This window comes from Colius striatus, chromosome 8 (genome assembly GCF_028858725.1).
Source record: "Colius striatus isolate bColStr4 chromosome 8, bColStr4.1.hap1, whole genome shotgun sequence".
NCBI lineage: Eukaryota > Metazoa > Chordata > Aves > Coliiformes > Coliidae > Colius > Colius striatus.
This window is the reverse complement of record NC_084766.1, coordinates 22,146,223-22,161,562: the sequence shown is the minus strand read 5'-3', so window position 1 is coordinate 22,161,562 and position 15,340 is coordinate 22,146,223. Positions and strand designations below refer to the sequence as shown.

Sequence of the window (15,340 nt, the reverse complement as noted above, 5' to 3'; positions counted from 1 at the left end):
CCACCCAGTGTTTGCATTCAGCAAAGTATGAATGTTTAATTACCATAAAATGCAATCACCATTTCTTACAGACAATGAATGGCCCATAGAGCTCATTGAGGTTATCAAAAAGGGACCAGTGGTCAATTGGGTCAATGATTTGAATTGTTTGACAGACCTACAGAAGCAAGGAAAGTTCAAAAATCCCAAGTAAATTTGAGAAGTTTGCCACAGAATCTGTTAGAAAGAACTGTCATAAGTAATTGAAGTTAACAAAAGCCCTTTGCGATCAAAAGTTCAAGTTCAAGCTGTAGAGTTAATTTGAATTTGCATTTCTTTGTTCTAAGTTTCTCATGAAGCATGATCTGATTACAAGGGTGAGCAGTCACATCAGGGCAATATATGCATATTTGTCTAACAAAGGTGAAATTATTTTTAAGGTCCAAGTTACTGATACCAACCGAAGGCTTCAGGATGCTGGGAAAGAGGTGAGAAAACGGTACTTCCTATATGGGCATTATGAATATTTGTAGCAAATTAAATTTATTTGCATCATTTAATTGTGATTTTCTTTTTAAAAAAAAAACCCCAAATCTCTAAGGTGATAGCCCAAACAGAGGAAATCATCCGATGTAGAGTTCAGCAAAGGAATATCACAACAGTTGTGGAAAAACTACAATTGTGTCTTCCAGGTGAGTGACCTGTAGCTAAATATGATGGCAAATTAAGCAAGTCACAATAGCCAAAATGGAAAAGAATTTTATTTTTGAAGTTATGATCCTGTAACATCCAATTTAACAAAAGAAAAAGTTTTTTTAACAGATGCCAACATGTAGATTCTGTGTGTTTTACACTGTCATAGAGGAAGTATGACACTGGGTGAGAAGACAAAGAGACAGATAGAAATGTTGCAAACAATCTAGACATATACAGCTTTAAGGAAGTAAATTTGCAGTATGATAAACAATGAGTTTATTGCTTAAGAGGATGGGTTTTACTGTTTGAAATGTAGGGAAAGTACTAGTGATTCCATTTCGTCATCATACTTCCAGATCTGTGTCATTACAGGGGTTTTTTTTTAATAATTAAACATAAGAGTTCTAAATGATGTTTCAGAAAAGTAATATTGTAGGATTTCAGACAACTCTATAAGGTTTTATCTTTTCCATGCTATTGGTATAAAAGAGACTTGAGAATTTTCTTTTGTAAAGTCTTCTTGTTGACTTGTTCTGAGTACAGTAGGTGGTACTGTTGCCATTTAATGGAGACAGGTCATAGGCTGGTAATGCAGATAAAGTTATGTTATTTAGTAAGTAAATGAATATGCTTGCTATATATAGTGTTTTTTGTTTCATCTTAATTATTTTTCATTTAAAAGCTACTAAAAGTTCTTTCTTTCTTAGCTGCGTTGTAGAATATTTGTTGGTAGTTTTTTCACATTTGTGTTACAATAGAAATTAAATAAAGTAAATTTAGTATATCCTTTTCTATTATTCAGTTTGTCCTTTACAGTATGTATGTATTTTCCTCTTTTATTATCTAAAGACACAATAAGATTCATGGGTTAATCTGCTTATTTTTATACAGTGCTGGAAATGTACAGCAAACTAAAAGAACAGATGAATGTAAAAAGGTGAGTAGACTGATTCCTATAAATAAAATATTACATGAGTAAACTGATAGAACAGTAAACACTAGTATAGACAAGTAAGTATTCTAAGTCCTGTGCTTGGTACAAATAGTCTTCATAATACCTTGCCTGTGTTTCAAGAATGTCACTGCAAAACAGCAAATGTTATATTAAATGTAGAGACTTCTAGTTTAGTGATTGACATGAAAAATGTTTACTTGAATAAGCATATCATGCAGTGAAATTCTGACTATAAAATGTGAAGTAAAGTGTATTATTTTTTAATGCTTAAAACAGTTTAAGAAGCAAGAATAGTAAGATCCTTACTTAAGGACTAAAGATCTTTCAGAGTATATGAATTAATCTGTCATGGTGTATTTAAATTAAATTCATAATGCAAGAAAAAAATATCTGATATCTCTATGCTAATCTTTTGTGTAGGAGACTATGAGAATGAAGTGCAGAAAATGTGTTGTGGTTTGAGGATTTTATCCTCTGTGACTTGTTAAAAAATTAAAATCTTAATTAAAAATAAATTTCTAGAATAGTGATTTCTAACTGGTATGGGACCAATCCTCTGTTATGTCTTCTCAGAGACTTTCTATCTTCTCAGAGAGCTACTCACTGTTGCTATAACCCCAATATCCCCAATTCTCTCTCCAGGGCAGCTTGGCTGCCCCTGCACCTCTATAGCTGTCATCTTATCTCGCTGGAGCTGCTGCTGCAGCATTGCAAGTCATGCACAACCAGCCTAGCAATACTGCTGCTGTTTTCTTCTTCCTAGTTTCTACAGCATCATTGCCACCTTCTTCCCTGCCTACTTTTCATACAGCCTCAGTCACACTGATTGCTCTTCATCTTCCCTTGCTGGATTCATGATCATCGTCATTGCCTCTTTGTGCACCTGGCATCACTGCAGCAAGCTCCTGCCAAGTCCATCTGTACCTGACTGTTTCCATTTGTAACTAGCTATGCACATAGTCAGGTGTCTACAGGGCTAGTGGGCACTCTAGGTTTACTTTTGGACTATTTGTCTGGATTTCTCTTGTCTGGATAGCTAAGACCTCCTGCTGTACCACTGGACATCTGAAAATCTCAGTGGCCACTGCCTATGAGTAAATAATCTCTAAAGCCTGTGTACAGACTTGTCTAAAATGCATCAGATCTACTGTACTCATCAATCTGCATTGCAGCAAGTCTGTTGCATTTTCCACAGTGGTATACATGCTACATGGTAACTGCATACATGCTGTCTGGGAGGTCTTCTGCAGAAATTGAAGAGCTTCAAGAATAACCTAATAGCTATAGAACTATGGTGTCTCTAATTGCAATCAGAACTTTCTAGATGTGAATCAGTGTGGTACATCTTAGTAGCCAGACTATGAAGCTATTTCTGATCAGACCTGATTTGATGAATATCTGGCAATGTGTTGTTGCAGTGCTCTTGGAGCAGCTCAGCATAAAGATATAAACAGCTCAGTGCCTTTGCTACTCTGGTCAGAGAGCAGACTGCAGGATGTGCTGCCTGAATCGCACCATTTTTTTCTACGATGCGATCTGTAGAGTGTACTATGGTTTCTGTGTTGAAAATACAAAAACACTGGGATCAAAGCCTACATTCTGTCATTCCCTTACTCTATCAGGCAAGACAAGTAGCGTCCTGGTTTTAGAATCACAAGGGAAGAAGTTACACTTCCTAATGTCATCATGGAGAGACCACTTAGGTGAGAGAAGAGTGCAGATGGCTTTTTTAGTATTTTGACTCCATTGTTAACTATTGTAAAGTCCACTGATGGTTGATGTACTGTCTGTGACATCATTAATACTCTTTAATAAAATCTAAAACTAAATTTGTGTTGCTTAAGAGATTCAGATCTGATAATTTTCCTGTAGAAGGAAAGCGCCAGACAGGAAGTTTTAAAAGTCAAAGGACGATATACTGAATTCAGGGGTTTGGACATGTCATTGTCATACCGTAAAAAGATCTAAAGGAGAGGGGAGGTGCCATAGCTTTGATGTACCCTACCTTGAAATCACATGAAGTGCACAAGGTTTAAACTGTGCTGCAGGCTATTGCTCCAGCTCAGATATCTCTTTCATTAGCAATGCTACAGTTACTACTTTGCCTGTGACTTATAATTCCCTATAATACAGCCTAGAGGTGGCTATCCTGTGGAACGTGCAGATAATTCAAATGATAATTTCTTTGTGGTTTAGCAGGCAACAAATTCAAAGAATGACTGTATCCTGGCCTTTATCACTAAATAATTTAGCAATAGCAAGGACATCCATAGCATCAGTGCAAAAACCTGATAGCTGACCTGTGCAGATACAAGGAATTTAAAAACCAACCTTCCTAAGTTTTGCAGTGAAGCTATCCTGGAACAGTGTGAGAGTGGAGCATTCTCAATCCCTGTCTTGAAAAAACAACAAGTATGTTTGTTTTAGGAAATGTCTTCACTAAGATTTGTTAATGTGGCAAAGCTTTCATCAATCTTTTTTTTAAAAAAGGCCTCTTTTCTTTTGACTTACTTTGCTTGCAGGCTTTTAGGATGTATTTTGGTTATTCCATTGTCTTGCAGTCTTGCACTAAGAATAAATCTAGCATTTCTTATGTTTAAAGGAAGGGAAGAAGAAAGTGTTGATAGTCTATGTTTTTGTTGGAGAAATGTTTTAGGATAAAGATGGGAATTCCATTCCTTTTCTCCATGGCAGGTGTCTTTTAAGATACTGTAGGATTTTTGGTGTGGAATACATACTGGTTTATGCAGATGGAATGGAAATTTACTGAGAGCCCAACAAGCCATCTGTTGCTACCAACTTTTGGTCCATATGAACATGAGCTACGTTTGAACTGATGACCTAGAGGTGAAAGGCTCTGTATCTTATTTATCTGTCTACTGAGCCATGGATAACAGAAGTTGACAAGAACTATAGTTATGGGAGGAAGTAACTGCAGAATCTGCTCTAAACAGACAATTGGCTGGAAGGAGTTATGGAAGGTTTAAAGTCTTAGTTGAGGAAGCCCATGGAAGAGGTGTGGTTTCTCTACTGCTCTCCTACACACCTAGTGGCCACTGTGCACTTAGATTGAACTACCTGGATCATTAATTTTAAGTCAGAGATAAGACCATAAATTTTAAACAGCTCTGTTACCATGGCCTGTACATTTGGATTTTTATGTCTATGGGGAAGGTTCACAGTTGCTACAAGTGATTGTGATCTAACTGGGAATTGTTAGAACTGGTGTTTTTGCAAGACTTCTTCCACAGTAAGTATTACAAAAAGCCCAAACTTGCCATACAATGAAAATAAATAAATAAATCTGCTGGAGTGTTGCTGAATCTTCTTGAATCTATTGTAAGAAGGACTTAAGAAAAAGTATGTTTATTCAAAGTGAACTTTTTGTCCTGAAAGATTTGGATTTTTTTCTAACTTTATTATAAGCTTTCTTCAGAACTGTTGGAAAGACAGAGTTGATTTACGTTACCAAGTCCCACTGGGGCAGTCATACAGACTTCCTCTGCATAACCTTCTAAGCATTCAAATAAACCTTAAGATTATAAAGGATGCAAATTGGAAAACTTCATAGTTTGTATAATTTGTTTCTACTCTTGTCTGTATGGAAAGATATCAGAACAGATAAAACTGATGGTGATTTGATTTTGATTTTCTGCATTGTTTTGGAAACAAAGCAAACTGAAGCATTAGATTTTACCAACTGCAAATCAGACCCAGAGGTAACATGGATCTGGAAAAAAATCTGTCAAAACGTGTTTGATATTGAACTGTCAGCTGCTTTCTTTCTCATCGTTCTCACAACCGTATTTGTTCTGATAATCTCCAGTTTTAAAGAGTCTCCTATGACATCATTATGGATAAAGAAGGAAGATCTTGGTTTTTTTCACACAGTAACTCTTTAACTTGATTTTCTGAGCTTTTGACTCAACAGAAGTCTCTGAGTTAGGAGTGCCTTGATCTCAGCTTGTGGTCTTTTAGGGTAACTGATAAAATTGGTATGCCAGGGAAGTTTAAAAATTCGGTTTTAAGTCATTAAGACAACTAGATTTCAAAACTAAATAAATCTTTGTTCCTGTGGTGAAAGGTTTTCAGTTGTAATTTCAATATTTCATCTTCAAGTGATCTCTGTGAGTGTGACTCTTCTGCAGTATTATTGCAAAATTCCAATGAACTCTTTAAATTTGTTCGGTAGTGTAGAAAAAGTTTTTCACATTTAGCCAGCGGAAATGTAGTAAGCATGAATATACAGTGTTTGTCTCTGAGGGAAACACAAAAGTTGGCAAACACTACTATTTTTTCTTTGTAAATTAAGTTTGTTTCATTAATTAAAATGAAATGAGAATTTTAAGATTGTTCTCTCTCCTACTGCTTTTTAAGCAAAAAACTTTGGGATGTGACTATGTATTTCTTTTCTCAGGAGGCTTATGTACAAATATGTTGTTGTCAGTAGTATTCACAGCCTTTGAGTTCGCCTTGCTCCTGTCCTGTTTCTTGACTGCTCTAGTTTAGTTTGAGGGGTTTTTTTTTTTTTTTAATAAATTATGGTATTTCTCTTAACTGCCTCCAAATTTAAAACATAATGCTTCATGTACACTAAAGTAATGTTCATTTTCCTTTTCTTTTGGATGTTTTTATGTGTTGATATTTCAAATTCTAACATAGACCTGACTACTTTGTGCCTGGGATTTGGACAGTTTCTAAAACATAATCTCAGATTTAGGATGTGATTCAAAACACTAATACTGATTTTCTGGGGGGTCTTGTTCAGAGTTTTACTTTGTTTTCTGTGTTTCCCCAGTCCTGCTTCTTGCTAATTTTAATAATTCCCATTTTCATAGTTTGGAGATGTTAGTAAAATCCTAGTTTTCTGGTCTCAATGACAAGATGGGTCAATTCTGGACAGTCTTATTGTGTAACCTCTACTGATGTTTCAAAATTGTGTCTTCAGTTTCAAAGCTTATGTTATAAATTTTGCATTGTGAAGCATATTCTTACAAGATTAGCTCAGAAGAGGAGACAGAGGTCTACAATATAAGGAAAATTTACACTGGAGGTACTTGGTTCACTCATTTGTAGGCAAATGGGCAATCTTCACCTTAAATGATTGATAATCCTTGATGGGAACTAACACCATTGTTGTCAAAATCTTCAGCATAGAGTTAAATCTGTGAAATATTTTTAAAGCAAAGTATAGAAGTACATTATTCCATGAAATGATATGCAACACTTTTTAGCTTAAATCCCGACCTGCCAATGATCACCAAATTAATAAGACTTCAGTGCATTATCAGAACAGATGTTGAAAGGGCAAGGTCCTGAGCTCCATATGTATGTAATTAGTATGGGACTCTAGAATGGATTTAAAATGGATTATGTTAATTCTGATCTTAGAGACAGCAGTAAAAAACCTTCCAGATGAACTGAGAGTGTTCTGATAAGCTGATCTGTATAATTTAAATAAATATCTTTTATACGATTTTGATACTGTTATGGTTTTATTCCCCAGAAGTCCAACCATGTGGGACTCTTGGTCATTTACTATTGAAAAAAAACCAAGACCCCCACACATAAACCCCTCCAGAAACCTTCTTATCTGCAACATTCCCATCTCCTTATGTATATTTTATATGAAACAAGTATATAAAAAACAAAAGCTCCTAATTTACACTTGAAACCTCTTTATTTTCAGACTCCTGAAAGCAGTTGTGTTCTGCTTGGAATAAAAGACATTTTTCCCATCCTCCAGCTCTGCTGAGTTGTTAGCTTAGAAATGTCTTGACTGAGAAGATTCAAAACAACATGTTTACTTCATAAAGGAACAAGAAATTATAATATTATTAATGCCTTCTTATTGCTTGTGTACAGAAAGGGAGCCTATTTGAGTTTGGAAACGTTTACGTTATGTAGCTACAAAGGAATATTCAGAAGCAAAAGAAGTAGAAAATATGCTTTTCCAAGTTTTCTTCAACATTTGAAGGGACTTTGCTCATATATAGCTTTTCCCCTTTCAAAATGATTTGGTAATTTTTGAGTACTAGTTGTGTATGGCTTTCAGGCTGAAAAAAGGACTACAGTTATAAGAGAAAAAAGTGCTAAGGATAGTACTCTGTGTTTGTGGAAACAGCAAGCTACCTCAATCTGTTCTCAGTTTTTCTACTTTTCCCTACTTTTCAAGATGAAGCTAGAAGACATCGATTCACCATGCTCTCTTCTAATATGCCAAACTAAATGCATTTTTCCAAAAGCCACCTGAGCTGAGTGGCTAGTAAGAATACTGTGTAAAGGGAAATTATTGTCACATCTATAGGTAATTGACGTCCTGTTCATATTTAACCTGTTTCCTGCACCTCTCTTTAAAATATTATGCCTTCTTGGTCAAGCTGTCTGTCTCAGAACTGACCCACTTCTATTTTGCTTTATCTTTTCGATAATGAAAAAAAAATCTCACAAGCATTGTACCTTAGGAGTCTGTGTGATGTTTGAAGATGAAATAGAGAAGGGAAGAAGAACTTCAGTGCATATAGGAGCCTGACTCAGCTCTGATTCACTTCCTTGTAGTGTTCATCTCTCTACTGATTATAAGAGGGAGCATGGAAAACCAGCTTCCTCAGTTAAAATTTCCTTCTTTAAATATTTCCCTAAGTCAACTGAAAACATCAACATTTTATTTATATGCTACAGACCTGAAGTTGATAAATGGTCTTAGCAAGTAAGTCTTGCCCCCACAGCCTCTGTAATCTGTGAGAGAACTGTGCATGAAGAGAGGCAAATAATTGGTGTAATAGATAGAGTTGATGTCTCAGTATTTGGTAGATTTCTACTATAAAAATTGTTTGTGTCTTTCATTCATTTTTAATTGATTTTACAGTGAAGAGTTACAACTCTTTACACTTAGTTGTAACTTGAGTTTTTGTTTAAGCTCATTGTTCCTTATGTAAAATTTTACAACATAGTTATTAATGTGCTGTACAACATCTGCATAGTGTATGGCCATGAGAGGAAGTATTTCTTGGTCTTTTTGGTTTTTTTTCCCCTCTTTCAGGCCATTATCTTCCATATTTCTGCTACAAATAATCTGTAAGCTAGCAGAACATGGAAGAAAAGAGAAAATTATGGAGCTTTTGTTGGTTTGGGATTTTTTTAAGCTGTCCGACTTTAATGCATTTTCAAAGTAGTTGTTTTCTTGGTGGGATATACTGTATTTTGTCAGAAAAGTAAGTAGATTTATGGTACACAGCAAAATATTATATACTGATGGAAAAAATATTGCTTGTGATAATGTGTATAGATGTTGTTTTCAGCTAAGGAAAGAGGATGGTTGTGACTATGGATATGTTCACATACACCTAAAGAAGTTTGGTTTATATACTTCCAATGTTGGGTGATTGGAAATTTTTGTTTCGGAAAAAAACCCCACTTGTAAAAACCATAACAAATTCAATCTAGGAGGGCAGATAATTGTTATGACTTGAGTGCCTCCATTCTGCAGGATTTTCCATGTGGCATTAGGACGCTGTTTATTAGAACAGATGATGGCATAGGAGTCTACTTGAAATTTTGACTTGACTGAGTCACTCTGACAGCTCACTGTTTTTTTTCCAGGCATTGTATGGATGACCTTTTGGTTTATAATTTTTCTAAGAACAAGGGCAATTTCATAAGATGTATATTGATTGCATAAATGATATTGATATCCTATATTTGATACGCAAAGTATTTTATAAAAATTTTATAGGAAGCTACATGACTTAATGTTATTTTTTTGTAGATACTACTCTGCTTTAAAAACAATGGAACAGCTAGAAAATCTGTATCTTCCAAGAGTTAGCCAGTACCGGTTTTGCCAGATAATGATTGAAAATCTTCCAAAACTGCGTGAAGAAATAAAAGAAATATCCATGTCAGATCTCAAGGATTTCTTAGAGAGTATTCGAAAGCATTCTGACAGAATTGGGGAAACTGCCATGAGGCAGGTAAGTTGACCTATCAGGATGACTTCAGTCCTGTTACATACTGAAAATATCAATGTCTATAATAGTCTCGGGTTAGCCCAAAAGATTTGTCTGAGGGTTTTAGTCATCACATAGACCTTTGAGTAAAGATGGTTGCTGTCATCTTGGGTGGTTTCTGGACATGAAAGTGTCAGTTCTAGTTGTCCCTGGCTAATGTGGGAAGTGTGACACCTCAGTAGCATCAGACTTTCTTTACAAATTTGTATTTGTGTCCTAGACAAGAAGTAGTTTCCTCCCTGAGAAAGGAAGGAGAAATGCTGTATATCTCAAGTTGCAAAAAATTGTGAAGTACTTTGAGTGGACAAGTCTGAGGCAGTCTGTAACTCAGCAGCTACTACACCAAAACAAAGAGCATCTTATCTGGCTAGCTGGCAAGGATGAATAAATGTTGAGACAACTGCCTTGTCCTTTCTAAAGTACTACTAATACAGAGGTCTGAGGTAAGAGCCAGGAGGAGACATGGACAGCTGAAGCCCTTGCCTGTTCCATCACAAAATAAACTGCCACTTCAAAGCACTGACACTGGGCAGGCTTTACACAGTTAATGCTTTTTAAATGTATTTGGACAGCAAGTAAAGGTTTCATTTGACTTTTTGTGGGGCGGAATTCAGTTTGGGTGGCAGTTTTGTCATTCGAGTTTTTTGTAAAATACAGCATTGATTATTATAAATGGAACTTAATATCAAGACTATACTGTGCTACCTTGTTCTGTTTCTTTCAATAGTAAAGACCATACAGTACATTTGGCTTCTGTAGCTGCCTACTCACTAAGGCTTAACTGAAGACAGCAAAAAAATAGCTGGAAACTCTCTGATAACTGTACGTCCTTTAAATGTTGATTTTCTGATTGCAGTGTATGATCAGGAAAATCAGTTTTGTTGAAAATTATTTTTTCTACCTTCAAAATTCTATTCTGGGAATTAGGGAAAAATATGCAGAAATTAGCTGTTGAACTCGCTTATCATCCCAAATCAATTAAAGACAAAATAATCGGTGTAGGCCGAGAACACACATCTTGCAGTTATACTGATGTATGTTCAAGAACACCACCTGTTTTTCATATCATAACATGTAATCATCAATGATGACATTTTCATTACATCCCTGTTTATTGGTACCACTCTTAAAACAGGCACAGCAGCAGAAAACCTTTAGTACCGCACTTCAGAAGCAGAATAATGTAAACTATGGTCGGAATATGCATTTAGGTAGAAGCAGAATTTTGGACACCAAGAATGAAATTACATTGAAGCGAACATTTGAAGATGATGATGAACATGAAGAAGAGGTAACTTAATACTAAATTGGTGTCTCATTTAAAGTTAATTTTGTAGATTTATTGTACCAAACTTGCAGGACACTGTCTGTAGATGGTCGATGTTAGTTGGAAAGAACTGGAAAACATCTTCTAGGGACACCAGTCCAGATCAGCATTTTAGAAGGATAAAATAGTGTCAAAATATTAGTTGTATTAATGCATCATATTTGAGGACATTCAGTTGTCTAGAACTTGTAATTCTTCTGGAATTCAGTTGCAATTTACATTATACGTTACCTGCCCGCTGTAAATTATATGTATCTCATTGGAATATTCAAGTATTGCTAAAGCCAGCATTTCTGTATTGAAGACTTCAGCTTCTGTTAGAACTCTTTCAGTTACCAAATACTCAAGGTTTATAAATTGAACCTTTACCGAGTGTTTAGACCTTTAAATCCGATGCTCTGAAAATGTGGTGAAAGCATTCTGTTCGTGTAACCCAAATAATATGTAGTACAAAGGGAGATAAGAGTTGAGCAATTAATTTACTCATTTGTGATAGAACCCATCCATTTTTGGGTCTTAATAAACACACAAGTTCTGTTGATGGTGTGTCACGTTTTGCAAATTACATGCTTTTTATGCTTCATGTACTTTTCTTTTTTCTTCAGGTTTTAACTGTCCAAGATCTTGTAGACTTTTCTCCAGTCTATAGGTGTTTGCACATCTACTCAGTTTTGGTATGTATTAAAGTGATCTCAGAAAGATACATTACTTTTTGAAATTGAATGTTCATTTTTGTAGTTTGCAGGCAGGCAAGCATATTGTTTCTAGTAATAGTAGTTCTGGATGAACGAGCCGAGATCTGTAGAGTATGGATGCAACTGAACTTTTTGTTTAAGGTCCGTAATAAAGGACACACAGAAAAACATTAATTACATAAATATTCTTAAGAATATATGTAAAATATATATGTCTGCCTCAATAGTTGTTTTGGCACTTTTGCAGTTCCCTCAAGTGTCCCATGTTAATGAAATGTTTGGGGGATGTGACCACTGTTAAAAAAACATAGGAGAATTTGGTCTAAATCTTGTGGAAATCAGACTAGCAGAGCAAAATAGTAAGCCATTGCAACATCAATAGCCTGTCAAGATTGACAGGCTGAGCTCAGGGAGATTAGATTGGATTCAGTGATGAAAACACACAGTGACCCATTTTAGCTGCTGCAAAAGAGTTACAATACACAAGCTAACAAGAACAAAAACTTTGAGAGGAAGGAACTTTTCTCACCTTTTCTACATCTCAGTTACTTTTGAAGTCAGATTACTTACAGAATAAGTATCAGGAGTATATAGAATCATAGAATGGTAGGGGTTGGAAGGGACCTTTAGCGATCATCTAGTCCAACCCTCCTGCAGAAGCAGGTCCACCTAGATCAAGTCACATAGGAACATGTCCAGGTGGGTCTCGAAGACCTCCAAGGAAGGAGACTCCACACCCTCCCTGGGCAGCCTGTGCCAGGGCTCCCTCACCCTCACAGTAAAAGTAATCCTCCAATCTCAGTTCAACCTGGCTTCAAGCATTCAGGCTTGGTTATCTTCTTTTTATGGAATCCTTGCTGCTGTGTAACATGGAAGCTTCTGTCTTGAAATAATGTTTAAAGTGTTATTTAATTGTCAGGGGTTTGTTGGTTTTGGTTGTTTTGTTTTTTTTTTCAAATGAGTAATTACATCAGTAATAGTATATCTCAATGAAAGAAGAGGAGGGAGAGAAAGACAGGCTGCCAGAACTATTAAAAAAGAGTGAACCATGTATTTTTTTTCAGCAAAATTTAAGTGTGAAATAACACATTAAAAAAAAATGTGCAAAGTTAGATACACCAATTGACAACATCTGCTTATTCTTCCTTTAGTACAATAAAAGAAGTAAAATTAATAGATAACATTTAAAAGCAGTATATTATTATGGTTTTCACTTTGCCAAGGATCCTAATATTGGAACTTTGATCTAAGGATGTGCTCTTTGGGTTCGCACAAAAAGTTGCCAGCTTCCAGATTACTGGAGACAGAAAACAGCTCAGAGTGCTTTCTGATATCAAGAAAGGGTTGTTGATGTCTTCAGAACAGGGCTTCTGTCTTTCCAGCAAACATCATCTAATTAATAAGCCATGGTAGTAAGAACTGTGCATGTACTACTTTTTGGAGTCCTTCTCATTTACCTCCTGTTGTAAACCATTTTTTTGGAGTTTAGAGAAGTTGATGATGACAGCAACTAAGGAAATTTTATACCAGGTGACTACTCATTACATTTCTCCATCAAGGACTTACCTTGAAGGAAATATCACCTTATTAGTGAAATCTGTCTCTGCTATGAAGTTGTTGAAAGTATTTGATTTTTACACGGCACTGGAGTTTTCTACTCTACTTCTTATTGAAGAAGGAAGCAGGGTTTTATATACCTCAGAATATTACTTAACTTGTGATTGATACCTGGTGATTGCTAGATACAAATATACCAAACATGGACTGTATTTATGGACTGGAAACTTCTGGGCAATATGTATATATAGAAAGAGCTTTTTTGAGTGCATATATTATGTGAGATGCTGTATATTTAAATTGTGGTGAAAAGACTCTTGATCCCATCGGCACATAATGTTACCTTTTAACTAAACAGTATATGGCAGTATATAATAAATTTAATTGTGATGTGAAGCACCATGTGTGATATATGAGAAATATTCCTCGAACTTGTAATTCAACATGAACTTGTTATTTCTATTGATTATAAACTCATGAATGTTTGGAAGCTGAACTAAACAAATGCATTGCTTTAGAATATTTTATCTTGCCTTTCCTTTGCTCATTCAGTAAGTGAATCATCAGGGTTGTTGCTGTAGTCTGCTGATTGCTTTAGAACACCTGTTTAAAATAACTGTTATGCCTGAATTGCTGATCTTGACTGCATAGGATAACACAGTCTGTAAATAATTGTAAGATATTCTGCATCTCTCTTTTTTATGTGAATTTGAGAAGACCAGCTACTCTTTTTCACTTGACTGAGTAGAGATTTGGCATTGAAGGTAGAATTCACTGGTGGCTTTGTGCGTCTGAAAGCTGCATCAAATATTTGGGCTGGAGGTGGCTTGTTAGTATGTCTGATCAGTATGTGCTAGTACAAATTAGAGCACACGTGAAGTTCTGCTGCAACAGAAAGTAAATTTGCATCTCAGTTTCAAGTGGGTTTTTTTGTTTCTAAGCCAAGTCTCTTTATTGACTTTTAGATTTTGTTATATTAGCAGTATTTCTAAATATGACAAAGTAGACATTTGTAAGATAATAAATTTTAATAAATATTTTTATATCTTACAAAGGAGATAGATAAGTAATGCTGGTGTAGTAATATACAATCCTTGTTATAATTTGGTTTGAAGATTTTTTTGGAAGCCCAAGTAATGGAATTCTAAATAGCACTGGCCTAATAACAGGCTCATGAATTAAAAACAAACATGAAAAATGCTAAGCTGCTTTATTCTGCTTGCATACAAATTAAATTGTGTTCAGTAGGTAGAATAATGTAACACTGATTTCAAATGGACAGATGGTTTCTACTGAATGGTCATCTTAATGAGATGGGTAGGATGCCACTTGAATTTCTCACAATATAATTATTAGGTGCAGAGGGTATTGTATTTCTGAGGACCATGATAGGAGAAAAATCCAAATTCACAGTCATTATATTTACCAATTCCAAAGAGAGTAAGCAAATATTGAATAAATCTCATCTGTTTTTTCCCTCAGGCAAAGCTAATGCAGATAGTGTTCAGATGTATGATATGTTCACAGAAACATTTTTTAAGTTAACTTTACAATACAGTTACTTTCATGAGTAACCTAGAGAAACATTTTAGGAGACAATGAGTTTCAATTATAGAATAATAGGTAATATGCCTTGTCTATAAATATTAATGTATTCTGAAAGCTGTAGCTTAAATATAGAAATATTGCTTAAAATGCACAATATTGTTTGACAAAATGTAGGCAAATTAACAAGTTTTGAATTTACAGTGCATTCTGTGGGCTATTTAAAAAAAAAGAATTTCTGCATATTTTGTGCACGCAAAACTTTGCTGGTGTCAGGCAATGTTCTTTTTGTAACTACTTTTGTCTTGCTTTAGGGTGATGGAGAAATATTTGAAAATTACTACAGAAAACAAAGAAGGAAACAAGCAAGATTAGTTTTGCAGCCACAGTCAAGCATGGTAACCGATACTTATAGTTTTGCATTCACTTGGGTTGTAGCTAATACTTTGTGGTATTTTTATTCCTAAACTTGTTTTCTTTTTCACTGAAAGCATGAAACAGTAGAAGGCTATAGAAGATACTTCAGTCAAATTGTAGGGTAAGTTCTAAACAAAGATTTATTGAAGTTTTACTATAA

General features: G+C 35.2%; 1 protein-coding gene across 5 annotated transcripts in view; it reads left to right on the top strand.

Moving 5' to 3' along the window:
* Window positions 1-15,340, top strand: part of EXOC6 (exocyst complex component 6) — a 91,450-nt gene that overhangs the window by 18,677 nt on the left and 57,433 nt on the right. For all 5 annotated transcript variants that reach the window (XM_062001474.1, XM_062001473.1, XM_062001475.1 and 2 more), the window contains 8 exons: window positions 420-467; window positions 581-671; window positions 1,567-1,612; window positions 9,399-9,603; window positions 10,775-10,930; window positions 11,572-11,640; window positions 15,078-15,161; window positions 15,255-15,301. In XM_062001474.1, coding sequence (XP_061857458.1) covers window positions 420-467; window positions 581-671; window positions 1,567-1,612; window positions 9,399-9,603; window positions 10,775-10,930; window positions 11,572-11,640; window positions 15,078-15,161; window positions 15,255-15,301 — 746 coding nt within the window. The remainder of the gene's footprint in view (window positions 1-419; window positions 468-580; window positions 672-1,566; window positions 1,613-9,398; window positions 9,604-10,774; window positions 10,931-11,571; window positions 11,641-15,077; window positions 15,162-15,254; window positions 15,302-15,340) is intronic.